The 20,411-nt window shown below is 30.7% G+C and overlaps 1 protein-coding gene across 2 annotated transcripts in view; it reads right to left on the bottom strand.

Annotated features, from left to right (window-relative positions):
• Positions 1–19,046, bottom strand: part of LOC115225262 (titin) — a 193,903-nt gene extending 174,857 nt beyond the window's left edge. For both annotated transcript variants that reach the window (XM_036515440.1, XM_036515448.1), the window contains exons 1-23: positions 19,032–19,046; positions 18,799–18,850; positions 18,599–18,675; positions 16,517–17,645; positions 16,314–16,390; positions 15,026–15,192; positions 14,626–14,663; positions 14,444–14,520; positions 12,888–13,054; positions 12,098–12,135; positions 11,784–11,860; positions 10,306–10,472; positions 9,886–9,923; positions 9,566–9,642; positions 8,447–8,613; positions 7,603–7,640; positions 7,005–7,081; positions 5,852–6,672; positions 4,427–4,506; positions 2,923–2,999; positions 2,430–2,596; positions 1,959–2,258; positions 750–864 (exon numbers count right to left, since the gene is read on the bottom strand). In XM_036515440.1, coding sequence (XP_036371333.1) covers positions 750–864; positions 1,959–2,258; positions 2,430–2,596; positions 2,923–2,999; positions 4,427–4,506; positions 5,852–6,672; positions 7,005–7,081; positions 7,603–7,640; positions 8,447–8,613; positions 9,566–9,642; positions 9,886–9,923; positions 10,306–10,472; positions 11,784–11,860; positions 12,098–12,135; positions 12,888–13,054; positions 14,444–14,520; positions 14,626–14,663; positions 15,026–15,192; positions 16,314–16,390; positions 16,517–17,645; positions 18,599–18,654 — 3,950 coding nt within the window. In that variant the 5' untranslated portion in view covers positions 18,655–18,675; positions 18,799–18,850; positions 19,032–19,046. The remainder of the gene's footprint in view (positions 1–749; positions 865–1,958; positions 2,259–2,429; positions 2,597–2,922; positions 3,000–4,426; positions 4,507–5,851; positions 6,673–7,004; positions 7,082–7,602; positions 7,641–8,446; positions 8,614–9,565; positions 9,643–9,885; positions 9,924–10,305; positions 10,473–11,783; positions 11,861–12,097; positions 12,136–12,887; positions 13,055–14,443; positions 14,521–14,625; positions 14,664–15,025; positions 15,193–16,313; positions 16,391–16,516; positions 17,646–18,598; positions 18,676–18,798; positions 18,851–19,031) is intronic.
• Between the last annotated feature and the right edge of the window lie 1,365 nt (positions 19,047–20,411).

Here is a 20,411-nt window from a genome sequence, read left to right as displayed (position 1 = left end):
AACTTTAATTGTGGGAGAGAGGAAGGCAATGTGGATTGCAAAAGAATGTGAACTTGGAACATAAAAGGATTAGAACCACATCCTAAGGGCATATAATCTGGTTACAAACTGTTCTTGTCTCTCCTCTACTAACTCCATGACAAGAACATTAACAATTTTTGATTTTGTCATAACTTGTTATGTTTTGCTTGTTTCAGTCATTAGACTATAGCCATGCTGGGGCACTGCCTTGAGTGGTTTTAGTCAATCAAATCAACTGTAGTACTTAGCATTTTTTAAAGTCTGGTACTTATTCTATTAATTTCCTTAGCTGAACTTCTAAGTTACAGGAACAGAAACAAACCAACATCAGTTGCTAAGCAAGAAGGCAGGGACAAACATAGGCACAAAGATACACAAAGTTTTCATCTACCAAATTCACTCACAAAGCACTGGTTGTCCCAGGACTATAGTAGAAGATCCTTGCTCACATACTTGCAATGCAAGGTGAGCTACTAAACCACACAGCCATGCTGGTACTTATGATCAAATTATATGCATCAATTTCATTTAGATTAAATCATATATATATATATATATATATATATATCAATTAAAGAGACCAGAAATGAAAAAAAAAAACGAGAAACATAAAGTAAACACATGGTTTTCTATTTTAGCCTCTTCTATTTAAATATTAAATCTTGATTATTTGACCATTATATGAATATGCAATAATCAAAGCAAAAGGAATAATATTTACTACTAACCAGACAACATTAGGCTTAGGTTTGCCGCTTACAATAACTTCCATGTTGAAAGTTTCTAATTCATCAATTTCATAATTTTCAAGCTTTTTGATAAACTTGGGTGTTTCTTTCTTTTCTGAAATGTGAAAAAAAAAAATCTATTGAAAAAAAAGTCTTACATAGTCTAAAAAAAAAAGTAAAGAATTATCAAATATTGCTTTGAAAAATAAATTTCTAGGCAACTTGTATCATTAGCCTTATCCTCATCATCATTATTATCATCATAAACATTGTCAACATTGTCAATATCATTGCCATCACCATCATCATTGTTATCTTTGTTTTAATGTCCACATGTTTGCATGAGTCAGACTTTATTTACTGAAATAGATTCTCTACAGCTGGGTGCTCTTCCTGTCTCCAAGCAAAGTAATATTTCTCTATGACAAGACATGTTTCTATGGAAGATTGGAAATGAATGATCTATTTGTATGATGGTGACAAACATTCACAACTATCATGTGATGTCAAGATAAGGAGATAAAAACACACATGCACAGAGTTTCTATCTACTAAATCCATTCACAAGGCTTTGGTTGACCTGAGGTGATAACAAAAGACTCTTGCTTGTGGTGCTACACATTGAGACTGAACACAAAACAACATGATTAAGAAGTGAACTTCCTAATCATTCCTTATTAGTCGTGCCTGCACCTATACAGCTATACTTGTATGTCAGAATTAAGTTTATCTGCCATTAATTCATAAATATTAAAAACAAAATATAGAGGTTTTATTTGTTTCAGTCATTTGACTGCAGCTATGCTGGAGCACTGCCTTTAGTTGAGCAAATCGACCCCAGGACTTATTCTTTTGTAAGCCTAGTACTTATTCTATCGATCTCATTTGCTGAACCGTTAAGTTACGAGGACATAAACACAACAGCATCGGTTGTCAAGCAATGTTGGGGGGACAAAACACAGACACACAAACACATATATATATATATATATATATATACATATATATATATATATATATATATATACGGGCTTCTTTCAGTTTCCGTCTTCCAAATCCACTCACAAGGCTTTGGTTGGCCCGAGGCTATAGTAGAAGACACTTGCCCAAGATGCCACACAGTGAACCCGGAACCATGTGGTTGGTAAGCAAGCTACTTACCACACAGCCACTCCTGTTTCCCCTTTGCATAGAACTAAATTTATTTACCTTCTACAATAAATTCTCCTTCAGTTTCTGCTTCACCAGCAATATTTTTGGCAACAGCTTTAATAATGCCTGCATCTTCCAGTTCAACTGCATCAATCTTTAGTGTATGTTGAATGTCAGAGAAAGCTTTTTTAGTTTCAAGTTTGAACCTTTCATTAGATTCAATAAGCTTTTGATTTATATACCAGGTAACCTCGGGCAAAGGTATACCTTTAACACCAACATCAACTGAAAATGGCCGCCCTTCCCTGCAGTCTTTCTTTGTAAGTTTCCTTGTAAAAACTGGTGCCTCTGTTTTTTCTAGAAGAAATAAAAATACAACAATTAACATTATTAAAGGAATTCTTATGAAAATATAAAGTTCAAAAACAAACATGATTTGCAAACATGGTAAAATATTTTAATTAAATTTCTTATGATCTGTATATACTTTACACAATAAATTTGACTTATTACTCAAAAAATAATTACCTTCAACAGTAACTGTACATGTACATTCTGCAGTTCCAACAGCATTTGTGGCAACACATTTATATGTTCCACTTTGATCTTTCTTTGTTTTGGGAAGTTTTATAATGCAAGTAGTGCCATCTTGAGATATTTTGATGTCAGCATTTGATGTAATTGGTTTATCATCCCTAAATAACAAATTTAAATATGGTTAGCATTTATAATGAAGCCATTTATGTGTTCAGTTACACTCACTTATCAAAATTCTCTAACTCTAGTCCATGGAAAGGCTGGTGTTAGTTTCTTTCTCTTATATCATTACTATCACTGTAAACTGTTGCTTCTAAAATCTATTCTTTGCATACATTTTCCATCAAATTGAGATTCTAGAGACAGAAGGCTCACTTATTAGGTAGGCCTAGTGAATACATATAACTTTTATAATGTATTTGTAAAAAATAGTTCTTATTTTTAAAATATCTAAAAAAAAATTAGATATTTATGAAATACTTACTTAAACCATTTGATTGTGGGTTTCGGATCACCAGTTACTTTACATCTTATTTCAAAAGGTTTATCTTCCATAATTTTCTAAAATGAAATGACAGTATATATATGTATTAAAAACTCTTCAACTTTAAATATTAGAAAACATATCTAAATCCCAAAGCAATAACAGTGGAGTTTAAAAAATGAAAAATGTTTTAGAATTAATGTAATCTTCTGATGTAGTACAAAAATGAAATACATAAAAATTCATTGTGTATACATTACAGGTATAGATTTCAAAGTTTACAGTTTTTTTGTGTCAAGTACACTTTGATGTTACTGTATTCTATGTATTTCTATATTCTCATATACTAGGAATATAATTATTGCCTGTTGTGATATACATGTAGAAAAACTGTTTTATTTGTACATTATATAATAAAAGAACTTTGAATTGTGTAAAGATGAGCTGGACTGCAGCTATCATAGGATAATAGCAATCTCACTACAATTTAATACTATATTTGTGTGCACCACTGCAGCAGAGCCTGTTGTTCATAACTTGGGTTTAGCTACAAGAAAACCATCCACACTCCATACCAAAATTATACTCCTTTGATTTATTATTTCACAAATCGGACATCAATTGTGTAACTGAACTTTCTAAACAAATCAAAGGTCAATTGTGTAATTGAACTTTCTAACCAAACTTGATTATCTAAGAGTGTAATATTTTCCAGGTGTATTTATTTATAATTTAATTAAGAATATGTATGTGATATAATCAATTTTCACAGACTACATTAATTACTATTAATATTTAATGATACCAACTTCAATATCAAAATCAAATGGAAATTGTAGCTGTGAACCCCATGCTGGTGGCATGTAAAAAGCACCATCCGAACGTGGCCGATACCAGAGCCACCTTCACTGGCTTCCATGCTGGTGGCACATAAAAAGCACCATCCAATCATGGTCGATTCCAGTTCCTCTGGCCCCTGTGCCTGTGACATGTAAAAACACTGCCAGATCAGATTAGAGCCTGGTGCAGCCTCCTGGTTTCCCAGACCCCAGTTGAACCATCCAACCCATGCCAGCATGGAAAACAGACGTTAAACACTGATGATGATGATGTAAAAGCTTAATAACCATTCTAATAATAAAATTGCTTGATTTTTCATAGTATTGATGTTTGAAGCCTTTTTATTTTACTATTTCTCATTAAAGAACAGAACTAAATTTATTCAAATCAGTTGCCATTTGTATAAAAAATATAAATTTCAGAAATAACGTAATATCAAATATTAATACTCATGAAGCAATTATAATTAATGGATGTTTTTTCACTTACTTTCAAAATCTACATAGCAGTGATATTCTCATTGTTTATGTAGTAAATGAAATTAAAGTAATAGCTATTAATCTATAACTGAATGCCTCCTTTATATTTTTATGTGTTATTTTATTTAATATGATAGGATGATTAAGAGAAAAAGATTTCCAAAACAAACAAAAATATATCTTACAGTAGATTCTGTGACATCTTCAATCTTAGGTGGAGTTTTAACTTTTTCAACTGGTTCCTTCTTCTCATCTTTTGGTTTTTCTAAAATAATGATATAATACAGATATTATTATCATTATTAAATGATAATAAAATTTCATGATTTGTCATAGTTTGAATCACTTTAATTCTAATGCATATTTTTAAATCTTAGAATTAAGTTTTAAGCAAATTTTCACTTACATTTGAAATATGGAAAATCAAATTGAATTTACTTTTATCATACAACACATGAATCTATAACTTATCAAACAACAATATATTGTATAGGATTTAAAAAGAGAACTTAAACTAGTAGATGTTATAGAGGAACATAACTGTCATCATTGTCATAACCATTGCAAAAAATTGAAAATAATAAACTTTTGAGAGTTAATGTTTGTTCTCCATCTTTTTGGTATATTACTAATTTTTATTATTCTTATTTACTCTACTAGTCAAAATGCTAAGGATATTCCAAATACTGTTTCTCAACTTACTGCTAATTTATTATCTCAATCTTTTATTTATTTATTTTACTGAAAGTTAGTGTTATTTTACAGTTAAAGGCAAGTTTCTACAATAACTTTGAAATTATTGGATTCATCCCTAATTTATATCAAAGAATTCTTGATACCTGTCTTTCTACTTGTTATTTGTTATCTTTCACTAACCAAAACATTCAATGTACTGCTATGATTCAACACATTTTTTTCGCATTTTGTTTTCTACTCATTCATTCCCATCAACTTTTAATATGAGGAGTGAAAGGTTAATAATCAATACCTACAATGGTTATGATTTCAATAATTCTACTCTAGATCATGAAGTAAATAACTATAAAACTTAGATAAATAGGAAGAGAAGAAAAATGTTTTGTCAAAGATAGGTTTGTACACCATGGGTATTGTTCTCATCTATGATATAGACACTTTATCCAAATTTCAACCTAAAAAGATAACCATTAATTTCCTTGGACTGAGGTGTTTATTTTTATTTGAAAAACACTACTCATGGTCAAAACTCCTCAGGCTTGTGAATTTCTAGGACTCTGAAAACTAAAAGCTTATTGTCTTTGTTAAATACACAACTGAAAAAGATACCAATAAAGTTGTTACTGTTTTTTAAACACAACTTTAATTTTGGAAATAATATAACATCATCCCTCTAGTAATAATCCTACATTACATGTACTATGCATAAGATCTCTAAAGTTATTATGCAATGTAAGTATGTTCTAGATTTTGATAGTATTGGTAATTTTGAATCTTTGATTCTTTGTTTACTCAAATATTATCATAGAGCACATTTCTCAACCATTTAAAAGGAAAAAAGTGATTCTGAAAGGGAACAGACCATTATTAACAACAATTTTGACAAGATTAAGATTTGAGGGATTTCTACTGACCTTCAAGTGAAACAGTGGCTTCACATTCTGCAGAACCAGCAGGATTTGTGGCAAGACATTTGTAAACACCAACTTCATTCTTGGAGAATTTGCTGGTTTTTAGTACACATACAGGGCCATCTTGTGTGAGTTTGGTAAGTGATGTTGGTTTAATTTCTTTGTTGTCTTTAAACCACTTAATAGTAGGCTTTGGTTCACCAGTTACCTTGCATTTCAGTTCCAAAACGTCATTAGGTTTAAGGGATACTGATGGGAAGATCTCTTCAAATTCTGGTTTCTTTTGCTCTGGTTTCTTTTCTTTTGGTTTTTCTTCCTCAAGTGTTATAGTAGCTTCACACTCAGCAGATCCAGCAGGGTTTGTGGCAACACATTTGTAAACACCAACATCATTCTTTGTGCATTTACTGGTTTTTAATATGCACACTTGGCCATCTTGAGTAAGTTTGGTAAGAGATGTTGGCTTAATTTCTTTGTTATCTTTAAACCACTTGATGGTAGGTTTCGGTTCACCAGTTACCTTACATTTCAATTCCAAAATGTCATTCACCTTGATGATTGTTGAACTGAAGATCTCTTCAAATACAGGTTTCTTTTGCTCTGGCTTCTTTTCTTCTGGTTTCTTTTCCTCTGGTTTCTTTTCTGCTGGCTTTTCTTCTTCAAGTGAAACAGGAGCTTCACATTCAGCAGATCCAGCAGGGTTTGTTGCAACACATTTATAAAGACCAATATCTGTCTTTGAAATCTTTGGTATTTTCAGAGTGCACTGTTGCCCATCTTGAGTTATAACACTCTTAGCTGTGTTTCTTACTTCTTTGCCATCCCTGGTTATGAAACAAATAAAAATTAGATTAATAGAAACTTATCAGTACAAACTTATTATAGGACTAATAAGCACATAAGCAGGGGCCATGAGAAAGTACTGTATATACTGCAGAGTGGTTAGCATTAGGAAAGGCATCCAGTCATAGAAACCAAACCATAACAGACATTGGAGCCTGATGCAGTCCTCCAACCTTCAGATCCTGTCAAACCATCCAGCCTGTGTCAGCGACAGAATTTAAGTGATGATGATGATGATGGTGGTGGTGGTGGTGGTGGTGTTGATGATGGTAGTGGTGAGTAAATAGGTGTTAAAAGGGTTACATATACTTACTTGAACCATTTCACAGTAGGCTTAGGTTCACCAGTAACTTTGCTTTTCAACACTAACTCTTCATTAATCTTCAGTACCTGAATCATTAAAAAAAATTATTGATATTTATCAATTATTTTGAAGAAATAGTAAGAATGCTTTCTTCTAATTAGGTACTAGACCAATTGATAATAGTAGACATAATCACTAATTTGTGACAGAAAAGATCAATGGTGCTATTGATGCAATTGTTGTTCTTTTCTGCTTTAAGTCGCTGCTTCAAGTGTCTAATATAATTTGTACTGAAACGTTTTAGCAGGTAATTAATAGGTTCAAGTTGGAAGATATATATTCTAAAAAGTGGATAACAACAGGTATTTTAAGACATAATTATACTACAATTGTTTTAACATGAAATTAAAAAAATAACTCGCACAGAGATATGTGAATGTATTGTCAGTCATTAATTGGTATATATATATATAAAATCTATATTTATTTTAATATTAATATCCATACTTCCAAAAAATAGGTCTAACACATTGACAGGAACTATTAATTGAAATATATGTTAACATTTTAACTTAGTGTTAAAATTGCCAATATAATGGATACTTACAGAAGGTTGAATGACTTCTTCAAATTCTGGTTTTACTTCTGTTAAAATTGAAAATAGAAGTTTAATCACATATTATTATTCCATTTTTTTCATAAGCAAATCTAAAAGTTAATTGAATTTAATATGTAAAATTTAATAGTAAATTACATTCAAGCTTATATTCTACCTTCTTTAAACCAGGAAACATTTTATAACTCTGGATGTGTAACATGTAATAAAGAAACATTATTTTTGTGTACATATATAATTGATACTAAGAATACAAATAATGTTCTTAATTATAATTTTATTTGAATTTTTTGAAACATTTATTCGATTCTCTTTGAGCCAAAAATGCCTATCTTATGCGACATAGTTAAGATGGAATTTATGTAATATGCAAGATAAATTATGATATGACATATTCAATTAAAACCGTATAATTATAGTATTTGTTACTATATTGTTTAACTCCAGGTCAGCCCCAATTAAGCAGGCCTATGATCAAAGACAATCCAGCATTAATAATTTTGTTTAGAGGGGGGGGGCAGTAGACTACATTATTCAATGTAATTTTCTTTGTACAGTAGGATTTAATTTGAGGGATATTTGGCTGCTATTCCCAGCAAGCTGAGCAATCACATGAGGTTCTCTTATTGGCTTGCAATGTACAACTATTTTTTATAAATAGTATGGAAGATGTGAAATATAATAATATTAATATAATACAAATATGATAGTACAGGCATGCATTTCTAGAACATGGCCACATATACTCTCAAGCCTTATTCTGTAGTATACAATTGAACATAAAACTTTAAATAAAATACAGCAAGATGTATATATACATTATATTGTAACTTACCATAGATATTAACAGGTGCTTCACATTCTGCTGAACCAGCGGAATTAGTTGCAACACATTTGTATACGCCACTATCAGGCTTTGCAAATTTTAGTATTTTCAAAATGCAAACATCTTCCTCTGTTGAGATTTTATATTTGGAAGAAGTCTTTATTTCTTTGCCATCCCTATAAATAAAAATAAAGCCATTTTAAGAAAATACATTATATTTCTTGTAGATTATGTTTGTATCATAAATTAATTAAATCTGCATTTTTTATCACTAGGAAGCTGAAAACTTCAATGGTAAAATAATTTATCATTCTTCCTTGTACTTGTAAATTTTGTTTCATGCATCACAACTAATAAAGGTATATTAAATAAATAAACATGTGATTTTATACATATCTTATATAAATGATGTACCTTTTGTTTTACAACCGTTGTTCAAAACTAATAACCATTTCTAACAATTTTGATTTAAAGATTTTTTTTTCATAGAAGTTTAGTGACTATGACTTTTACAAGCCTTTCATGGCTGGTCACATTTATGTGGTTGAGTTATCTCTTCACTAAAATCATGGCTGTGATAATAATTTTAGAGTTGAGATTCTGGGGATGATGCAGATAACAAAGTGTTTTGTATAAGTCCTAGAAAGTGATATACATTAAGTCTGATAAGAATAATGAGAAGGTGGAGAGGCTATGCAGGTAGCTTGTTTGGGATGTTTGTGTGCAGTAGCCTCACCATCTCATGCATATGAGCAATACTCTGCTGTAGGTCTTAGTTGAGCCTTGAAGAGTATGAGTGATTAATAAGGGCCGAAATATTTTGTGACACTAAAAAAGAAACTGATTCTTTATGACACAATTTTGGCAAAGCTTATATGTGGGTTTACTATGAAAGATGATCAGGGACTGTGAAACTTAGCACTTGAAACAACTTTGGAAATTTTGTAAAAGATTGTTCATAATTAATAAGAGTGAAAAATAAGCTTGTTTCCTGTTATGCATGATAGATATGAATATAGTTACACCTTTCTATAGCCCTTAAACATTTGGGACTCTTATATTGAATTATCTTATTCCTATTTTTGTACTTATTAAAGCATGTAAAAATTATAAAAGTTGTTGACTTACTTGAACCATTTCACTGTAGGTTTAGGGTCACCAGTTACTTTACATCTCATTTCTACTTCTTCATCAGCTTTCTTTGTCTAAATTTCAAGCAAATATAAATTCCATGTATTATAAAATTCAATATATTAGTAGAATATAACAAATATTAAGAAATTTCTGAAATAATATATTCCTTAAAGAAATTTAAATATAAATGCAAAGAAGAATTATTTCAGTGAAACTATTGTTAAGTTTTTAATGGTAATAAAAATCATTTTTAACATGCACTAAATATATAAATATATGTCATTAATAATAATTATCAAAGGAACTTCACTTACCACTGGTTGCAATACTTCTACAAATTCTGGCTTGCGTTCTGCAATTAATATTATTTAAATAAATAAATAAATACATTGAATGAATTTTCATTGCTGAAACACTTCTTTAAGATTAGTATCTCAATATTTCATCACCATATATGCTCTGAAAATGCATCTATACTACCTACCAATCATTAATTTTGAAATTGAGGCATATAAGATTTCAAAGTGGGCACTTGTTTAATTGCCATGCAATTAATCTAAGTAATAATAATCTTTAACATTTCTTCAAATAAAATCATGTTTAATTAAATGTTGATTTTAAATTTTGATACAAGGCCATATATTTAATTAAATATTAACAAATATATTAATTATAAAATTCATTATAAAATTAATCAAATATTAACAAGTATATTAATTATAAAATGAACTGACCATAGAGAACAACAGATGCCTCACACTCAGCAGTGCCAGCTGAGTTTGTAGCAACACATTTGTATATTCCAGCTTCTGCTTTGGTAAACTTAGGCACTTTCATGTAGCATACTTTATCATCCATGGTAATTTTGTTCTTGGAAGTATTCTTAATTTCCTTGTTATCTCTGGAAAAAATTATTAAAGATTAAAAGTTAGTAATTATTAATTTTTATTGAATTATCGAAATATATATTTCTTACTTGTAAGAAGCATTCCTGTAAATAAAGTAACTGCATTTGCTCCTAATCTTGCTTGCAGATTTAAACTGCACACATACAACTAAACTCTTGAATAAATTTCCTGAATATTTGTTCTCCTATGTCTCGATTGAGTGTTGTCTCATTTTTGAGAATTTCAGTGAAAACAATGTGGTTTACCTTGACATTAGTAAGACATTTGACTATACCTTCCATGAAAATCTCCAAGTTAAGTTACTAGTCTACATGCTCCATTAAACTATCATCTCTTGAATCAAGTGTTTTCTGTTAGACTCCATTACACCAGCCAACTCTATAATTCTGGTATACTTCAAGACTCTGTAATGTCTTCAAATCTCTTCTTTTTATACATTAATAAACAATTCTCTACTACTTGTAGAACAATATACACATTTACATACAAGATGGTACTGAGCCCCTCACTCTTCCTTAAGCTTTAGTACATTGACATTATCAACATCAACTCTAGAACCTTACATTAAACTGCCACTTCTTTCATAAGCAGCAACTTTGAAATCAACTTGCAATGGAAATATGATGACAGTCTGCATCAACAGCAAGTAAGCATAAATACTACATGTATGAAGGAAAGAAACATGCACAACATTCTCCCTGTATGTAAATACTACACAACTAAACAAATGTTCAGCTGACCCATGAGAGAGCATCTACATGCCCATTAAGTCTGCTGGAAATTGTAGCCAATTTTCCTATAACTCTTGCACTAGCATCATTTAAAAAGATAACATTGCTGGGCTGATGCTGCAATGACTTACTCACCTACATGCTGCTTCTTTTATCTAGGTTTTTACTGCTGCTACAAAAGTTTCTGCTCCCATAATGTTTCAAGATGTAGCACATTCACACAAGCCCTCACTCAAAGAATCTTCCCATCTGCTTCTAAATACATCCTTTGTCTCATTACAATTATATTTTTGTTACTTTAGAGAACAATGGAATTTTTTCACATAACTTCAATCCCCAGTTAAGGCTTTCAAATAAATAACTATAGAATTATCTAAATTATTTATGTTTCAGATACTCTGAATCACATTGTGCTTTATATACATGCGTATTATTTACTGTTACACTTTGGAATGTCGTGAGTGCAAATGCTGCATAGACCAACTAAATAATAATTCAAAAGAATAAATGCATACATATTTATCATTTATACATATATTCATACATATATTGATAAAAAGTGTATATACTTACTTAAACCATTTAACAGTTGGTTTGGGTTCACCAATTACTGTGCACTTAAGCTCTAATGGTTCATCAGCCTTCAGAGTCTGAAAAATTTAGATATGAATGTATTACCTTATATTTACACATATTTAAATATGTTAACATTGACAAAGAATGGTGCCCTTTTAATAAAGTTCTCTGTGTGAACAAAGTTATTTGCACCAAGGTAGAAATGGTCTCTTATCATTCTTATTATGAGTTACAAATCATTTATAAATATGTACCAAAAGCGTTATAGTAACAAGATATTAAACTGATAGAAAAGAAAATCTGTAACCTACCACAGGTTGAAGAATTTCTTCAAATTCTGGCTTTTGCTCTGGAAAAATTAAAAATTAAAAACATTAATTACACACATTTACATAATTTGGTATGCTTTAAATCCACAGGATAATATTCTGTCCAGAATAATCTAAAACTTGGAAACATTGTATTCTGTAGTTCTGTTATCCTTTTATGCAACAAACAAATATCTACCTATTATAAACATGGCAAAATTTCAAGGGATATCAGAAAAAAAAAACATATACCTAGAAAAACCATAAAGAGTTATTTTGAATGTATCTATTACATAAATCACATGCACATGTGAATAAACTGCTACAACAGTATGCAAATTTCAAAATTTTTCAAAAGATATCTAACTATATTTTTGTACAGAAACATTCTCCCCAGCCTTTTTTTTTTTTAAAGAGGAAGAATCATACATCTTACTTATGTTCATATGGTAAGAGGAGATCTATATTTTACATGCTATATATATAAAATTCTTTCCAATTTTTTAAAACTTGTATGTCATATATATCTTAATAATATAGTGGATAGATGGATTTGGGAAATTTTAATTTTTGGAGACAAACTTCTCAAGTGTTTTCAAAGGTCCATCCATCTAAAAGACTCATGTAAAAGAATTTAGCGAAGCATATGGATATTCTTTTGGTGTTTTTTCCTTTATTTTATGCTTTCTCAGCCCTGAGGCTAATAATTCTTTAATCTTACCATTTAAAAATCCCATCTCACAAAAGAACATTGTACTTCAAGAAAACATCTTTGTTTACAACATATACTAACCAAATAGATTGATTGTAGCTTCACATTCTGCTGAGCCAGCTGAATTAGTAGCAACACATTTGTATATACCAGCTTCTGGTTTTGTGAATGTAGGTATTTTCAAGGTGCAAACATTTTCTTGGCGAGTAATTGGAGATTTGGAAGTGTTTTTAATCTCCTTATCATTTCTGTAATATAAGAAAAAAAATTCACAAGATATATTAAAATGAAATAAATAAAATTTGACAAAATTAATTATATAAAACCCCACATTCATTTATCTTGCTCACATTTAAAGAATCTTTACATCTGGAATACCAATGTATTACTCTTTTACTCTTTTACTTGTCAGTCATATTGACTGTGGCCATGCTGAAGCACTACCTTTAGTCGAGCAAATCGCCCCCAGGACTTATTCTTTGTAAGCCTAGTACTCTAGTACTTATTCTATTGGTCTCTTTTGCTGAAATGCTAAGTTACAGGGACATAAACACACCAGCATTGGTTGTCAAGCAATGTTGGAGGGTGGACAAACACAGACACACAAACATACACACACACACACATATATATATATACATACGATGGGCTTCTTTCAGTTTTTGTCTACCAAATCCACTCACTAGGCTTTGGTCGGCCTGAGGCTATAATAGAAGTCCCTTGCCCAAGGTACCACACAGTGGGACTGAACCCGGAACAGTGTGGTTCGTAAGCAAGCTACTTACCACACAGCCACTCCTACGCCTAGCTACTTAGCACATAGCCACTCCTACCAGTTGTTACTGGTAAAGAGTAGTTATTAACTATTATGGTAAAGCTTTAGCTATGCAGCCCATGGTTTAATAGCAAACTTGGATCTTCTTTCTTTTTTTATGCTATTTAATATTCAACTGACTGAAACAGAGATAATTTCAAGAATATATAGGGAGAACTGTCCAATTCTACTAGTTCTATCTATATAAAAAGGTAATAAATCAAGAAGAAAAGCCTTAAGTTTGTAACAAAGGAAATATTCAATATTGTAATCACTGTATGGTTTATATAACAGTATAATTTCTTTTAAGGAGTAGTGTCATAGCATTTGCAGGCCCTATGAAACTGGTAAGACTGATATGCTTAACTTTCTTTATCTCTCATCTTTAGCTTGTTTCAGTCATTAGACTAGAGCCATGCTGGAGCACTACCCTGAAGAATGTTTAGTCGAAGAAATCAAATCTAGTACTTATTTTTATTTTCTGAGTGTGGTACTTATTTTATTAGTCTCTCTTTTTGCTAAACTGCTAAGTTATGGTGACATAAACACACCACCATCAGCTGTCATGTGGTGCAGGGACAAACACAGACACAAAGATGCACACACAGTGGGCTTCTTTAAGTTTCTATCAACTAAATTGACTCACAAGGCTTTGGTTGGCCCAAGATTATAGCAGAAGACACTTGCCCAAGTTGCCATGCAGTGAGATTGAACATAGCACTACATGGCTGGAAGCAAGCTTCTTACCACACAGCCATGCCTGCACCTGCTGAAAGAAAAACATATACAGGGATTTCACGCTAGATAAAAATGTCTAACTTACTTAAACCATTTAATTGTTGGTTTAGGTTCACCAGTGACTTCACATGTCAGTTCTACAACTTCATTTGTCTTCACAGTCTAAAATGTAAAATATTAGGATAGTTTAAATATAATTCAAATAAATAATAAATCTTATTATATTAAGAATAATTTGAATAAATATAGACAAAATATTCTACTTACAGCTGGTTCAAGGACTTTAACAAATTCTGGAGCTTGTTCTAATAATTCAATTAAAAGAGTATCATATTAGGTTTGTAAATATACATATACATATTATAGGTTCAATTTGAATTAAACTTTATAAATAAATATGAATTTTACGTAATTTTTTAGAATATTACTTTCTTGACTGGAATATCATTTTACCTGAATATCATTAATATGAATGATATACTTATGAATATGCTTTACTGTCATGTATAGAGCAATTATGCCAAAGCAAAAATGCATACAAGATAGTCATAATTCAAAAATGCAATGAATATGTTTTGTTTCTGTTTTAGAAAATAGAATTAACTATTGGATTTTTAAAAAAAAACTACTTTTTTTACTAAAAAAAAAACAGCAAGATTTTACATACCAAATAAGGTAACTGAAGCTTCACAACTTGTTGATCCTGCAGGATTAGTTGCAAGACATTTATAAATGCCTGCATCTGCTTTAGTAAATTTAGCCATTTTCAAAGTGCATACATCTCCCTCTTGTGACATCTTATATTTAATAGTTGGCTTAATTTCAACATTGTCTCTGTAATGAAATATAAAGAGATATTTCTTTTAATATTTATCTCAATCTTAAGGTGAAATCTAAATGCAAAAAAAATTACAAAATATGAAATTAAATTTCATCCAGTTTTCTGAGAATACAAGTAGAAATTTTACATCAACATATGATAAAATTTTAAAAATCTAAAATAACAAAAGCACAATTTTCCTCTATTATGTTCTAATATTGTCATGTATTTCAAAATCATCTTCTTGCAAACACAAATATTTTATATATGGTTCAAGCCTCTTAAAATCCATTTAATCCTTTCTTTTTAATAAGTGATCCAAATTTAAAGAAAGTAAGAAGATTATTACTAACTGAGAAATATAAGTAGATTGCATAACTGAACAGAATTGCTTTTGTTGTGTTGCTGAGCAGAGCAATTTATTCAGTTCATTTGGAAATGCTATCAGTGATAGGTTAGCATCCTTATTTCTTTATTGCCCACAAGGGGCTAAACAGAGGGGACAAACAAGGACAGACAAAGGGATTAAGTCGATTATATCGACCCCAGTGTGTAACTGATACTTAATTTATCAACCCCCAAAATGATGAAAGGCAAAGTCAACCTCGGTGGAATTTGAACTCAGAACGTAAAGACAGACGAAATACCACTAGGCATTTTGCCCAGCGTGCTAATGTTTCTGCCTTCGCTCGCCTTGGTTAGCATCCTAACCAAGGAGTGATGTCCTAACTTAAATTGGATGGTCATCTTCACTGGGATCAAATCATGATGCTTAACGAAACCAACATATCACAAGTATTGTCCTGAAACTATATAAGGGTGCTGGAACAATAGCTTGTTCCTTGCATTTGACTGGCCACTTTCATGGCAGAGATTTGTTTTAAATAGCTGACTGAGCTATTCAATACCAACATACCTTAAAAAGTTAAGTATAAGATATGTGCACCAGAGATATTAACCAGAATTTTTTTTTAATGTTGTACATTGTTTGCAATCAATTTCTCAATAGAGATAATAGTAAAGTGTTTTTAGCATTAAACTTTTTTCAAATATCTTAATGTAGTGGAATTTTAAATAAGTATATTCTAATAATTACCATTATGCATATAAATATTTTAAGAAACAAAAAACTTACTTGAACCATTTGATGGTCGGTTTGGGTTCACCAGTAACTTTGCACACCAAATTCAAACTTTCTTCATTTTTGATGCTCTGAAATGAAAATTAAAAATCAATGAATAAGTGTCTAACTATAAAAAGCAAAACTCAGATTTTACTGACATATAAAAAAAATACTAAAACGGAAAAAAATTTCAGGATTCAGAATGAAATACTTACAGTTGGTTGAAGAACTTCTACAAATTCAGGTTTCTTCTGTTCAGGTTTCTTCTGTTCTGGTTTGGCTTCCTTTGGTTTTTCTTCCTCAAGTGTGATAGTAGCTTCACATTCAACTGAACCAGTGGAATTTGTAGCAACACACTTGTAAACACCGACTTCATTCTTAGTGAATTTAGTTGTTTTTAATATACATATAGTACCATCTTGAGTAATTTTGGTAAGTGATGTTGGCTTAATTTCTTTGTTGTCTTTAAACCACTTAATGGTAGGCTTTGGTTCACCTGTTACCTTACATTTCAGCTCCAATGGTTCATTCAATTTGATAGTAGCTGATGTGAAGATTTCTTCAAATTCAGGTTTGCGTGTCTTTTCTTCCTCAAGTGTAATAGTAGCTTCGCATTCAACTGAACCAGAAGAATTTGTAGCAACACACTTGTAAACACCGACATCATTCTTTGTGAATTTACTGGTTTTTAGAGTATATACTGAGCCATCTTGAATAATTTTGGTGAGAGAGGTTTGTTTGATTTCCTTGTTGTCTTTAAACCACTTAATGGTAGGCTTTGGTTCACCTGTTACCTTACATTTCAGCTCCAATGGTTCATTCAATTTGAAAGTGGCTGATGTAAAGATTTCTTCAAATTCAGGTTTGCGTGTCTTTTCTTCCTCAAGTGTAATAGTAGCTTCGCATTCAACTGAGCCAGTGGAATTTGTAGCAACACACTTGTAAACACCGACATCATTCTTAGTGAATTTGCTAGTTTTCAGAGTATATACTGAGCCATCTTGAATAATTTTGGTGAGAGAGGTTTGTCTGATTTCCTTGTTGTCTTTAAACCACTTAATGGAAGGCTTTGGTTCACCTGTTACTTTACATTTCAGTTCCAATGGTTCGTTCAATTTGATATTGGCTGATGTAAAGATTTCTTCAAATTCAGGTTTGCGTTCCTTAGGCTTTTCTTCATCAAGTGTAATAGTAGCTTCACATTCAACAGAACCAACAGTGTTTGTGACAACACACTTGTAAACACCAACATCATTCTTTGTGAATTTATTGGTTTTTAAAGTACACACTTCACCATCTTGAATAATTTTGGTAAGTGAGGTTGGCCTGATTTCTTTTCCATTCCTGAAAAAATATATAATTTTCTTATATATCTACATAAAACATAATTTTCTTGCATCACTACATAAGATATAGGAATATAAAGACTATATATCTATAATAAATATTAATTTATTTAAAATGGTAGGTAAATGAGTTTTGTTTTCCCATTATTAAATTTTGAAGAGCATATATGTCAATTCTAATGTAATAATTAGTTATTTTCCCAGGGCTATTTATCAGTGATGAGGCTAAACCAGGCCAAAACACGAATATCTGATGATCCTCTGATGACATTTTTAAAACTCAAATTCCCTTAAGAGAAGTTTCTCTGAAACAAAATATTACAGCTAGAACTGTTCTATGCTTGTATAAACATAGTAAATGGCACACACACCATTATTTTAATCTAATGCTGTTTCAAGTGTGTATATTTAATTTAAGCTTGTCCAGCTTCCGCACAAATCAGTAACTGCTTTGTTTCTGATTTCTATATTGTAACTGGCATCTGATGATTTGCTGATAAGGAGTCTCTCTGAGATGACTAATGCCATTCTCTTTTTCTATGTACATTTTGTTATGCACTTAGTTATTTTAATTTAATACTATTTCAAGTATGTATGCTGAGAGAAGTTATAGCCTTAAAACAATAATCAGGTTTTATGAAACTTTGAATGATTTACAATTAAACTGGACTAGATTACAAATAGAAGACTTTTATAACCAAATGTATTCATAGGGCCGGAATGAAAATACATTTTAGGAAAAAACATGAATGACAACAGACACTAACCATGAAAATAAATTATAAGTTGATTATATTTGAAGTAAAAAAACCTTCTTATTTCATTCATTATCATAATTCTCTTTAGATAAGTGTTGGTTATTTTTATTCTTCATATCTTAATATTTCTATTATTTCAAGTCAGAATTGAGATTGAAACTTTAATTTAAATTCTTGTGGAAAGAATACTCACTTAAACCACTTGACAGTTGGCTTTGGTTCACCACTGAATTTGCACTTCAATTCCATACTGTCACCAACTTTGAAAGACTAAACATAGAATAAACATAATATATAAATACAAGTATAACATAATGATAATACAATAAATATAATCAATAAAGAAATTATTAAATTGTGAAGAAGTTTTAAAATATTTATAATGTTACTTACAGCTGCGTTAAATACCTCTTCAAGGACTGGTTTCTTCTTTAGTTCCTTTTCTCTGTAAATTTACAAAGTGTATAAGTGTGAGAAAGCAATTGAAAAGTTATGAAAGAAATTAACATCAAATTGTTCATCATAAAATACGGAAAATTTATAATAATGGAAGTTTTTACTGCTTCCCAATTCAGGGTCAAATAAAAGCATTCAAAAGTACTTGTTTGGAAATAGATGAAACATACCTGTGACTTTGACTTTACATGAAGTTGAAGATGAACCAACATTGTTAGTTGCTTTACATGTATATTCAGCAGTGTCTTGTTTTGTAACTTTATGGATGGTCATTGTATGAGAGGTTTCAGAACTTTCAATTGTGAAATGTTCAGATGGTTTAATTTGAACACCATTTTTGTACCTAGAAAGAAAGATGGCTAAACAGTTAATTTTTGTACGGAGTAATGAGTATCCACATTACTAAAAATATAATTAACATGAATGATTAAAGAATAAAAATGAAAACAGGAAAATATTTCACATTTATTTTACAATTTGAAATGCTTTATACAAAATCACCAACATAATAATTAAGATAGTATTGGTTGGTTTAAGAAGTAAACGTATAAATTTTCCCAGAGCAAACTATTTACAATATAGACAAGAAACTTAGACAAAGCTAACTAAAAAATATTATTTATAGCAACATAGACCTTGAAAACTTCCTCCAGCTTATTATCATCCAACAATATCAAAATATAGTCACTATACATACAAAAGAAACACACAGTATTTCTCTCACAATAGTATCTAACAATATACATCTAAATAACCATCAAATTCTGATTAACTTTCATGGGGGCAAATGCATGTATAATATAGCAAAGACAAGATCCCGAAAATTAGGCTTTATATTTTGGTCCAGAAACAACTTCCCCTCTGAGCAATTGCTGACCCACTACAAAGTAAAAATGAACCCCACATTGAAACAATGATATCATGTCTGAGACACAACAGTTGTGACAGAACTATTTAAGATCACATTCAGGAAATGGTACTGAAACAGGTGGGGAAGTTTTCAGTTCAACAATTTTACATAATTACTACCTCACTGATGTTTTGTGGCATCTCCTTATGTACCTTTACTGTAACTATAGATGGTCTCCTTTCCTCTGAAACAATAAACTGTATAAAAACACTGCACATACCTATTGCCATTCCCTCTGACTTACTGCCCTACATTAGATATAATATCTAATCTTCAGGAATTGCACCTGTTTGAATCTACCTCCCTGTCCATATTTTTTCTACAGACATAAAATGATGGCATATAAACTGATTACCATTAATATTATAAAACTGATTACAGAAATATATACAAGGATACAGAATAAATAATAATATAAAAAAGACTGATTATTTGATATTATATATACTAACGTGATTTTATTGTAAGCTTATAAGAAAAACAACTTACCATGTTATTTCAGGACTTGGAGCTCCTTCAGTCATGACAGTAAACTGGACATCAGTTCCTTCAACTGGTTGTTTATCCTCCAATTTTTTGGTGAATGAAGGAGCAATTGTAAATTCAGCAGAAGCATCTATTAGATCTTGTTCCTATACAA

Source organism: Octopus sinensis, linkage group LG2 (assembly GCF_006345805.1).
Source record: "Octopus sinensis linkage group LG2, ASM634580v1, whole genome shotgun sequence".
In the NCBI taxonomy this organism is placed as follows: domain Eukaryota; kingdom Metazoa; phylum Mollusca; class Cephalopoda; order Octopoda; family Octopodidae; genus Octopus; species Octopus sinensis.
Note: the sequence above shows the minus strand (reverse complement) of the source record. Positions and strands in the feature narration are given on the sequence as shown.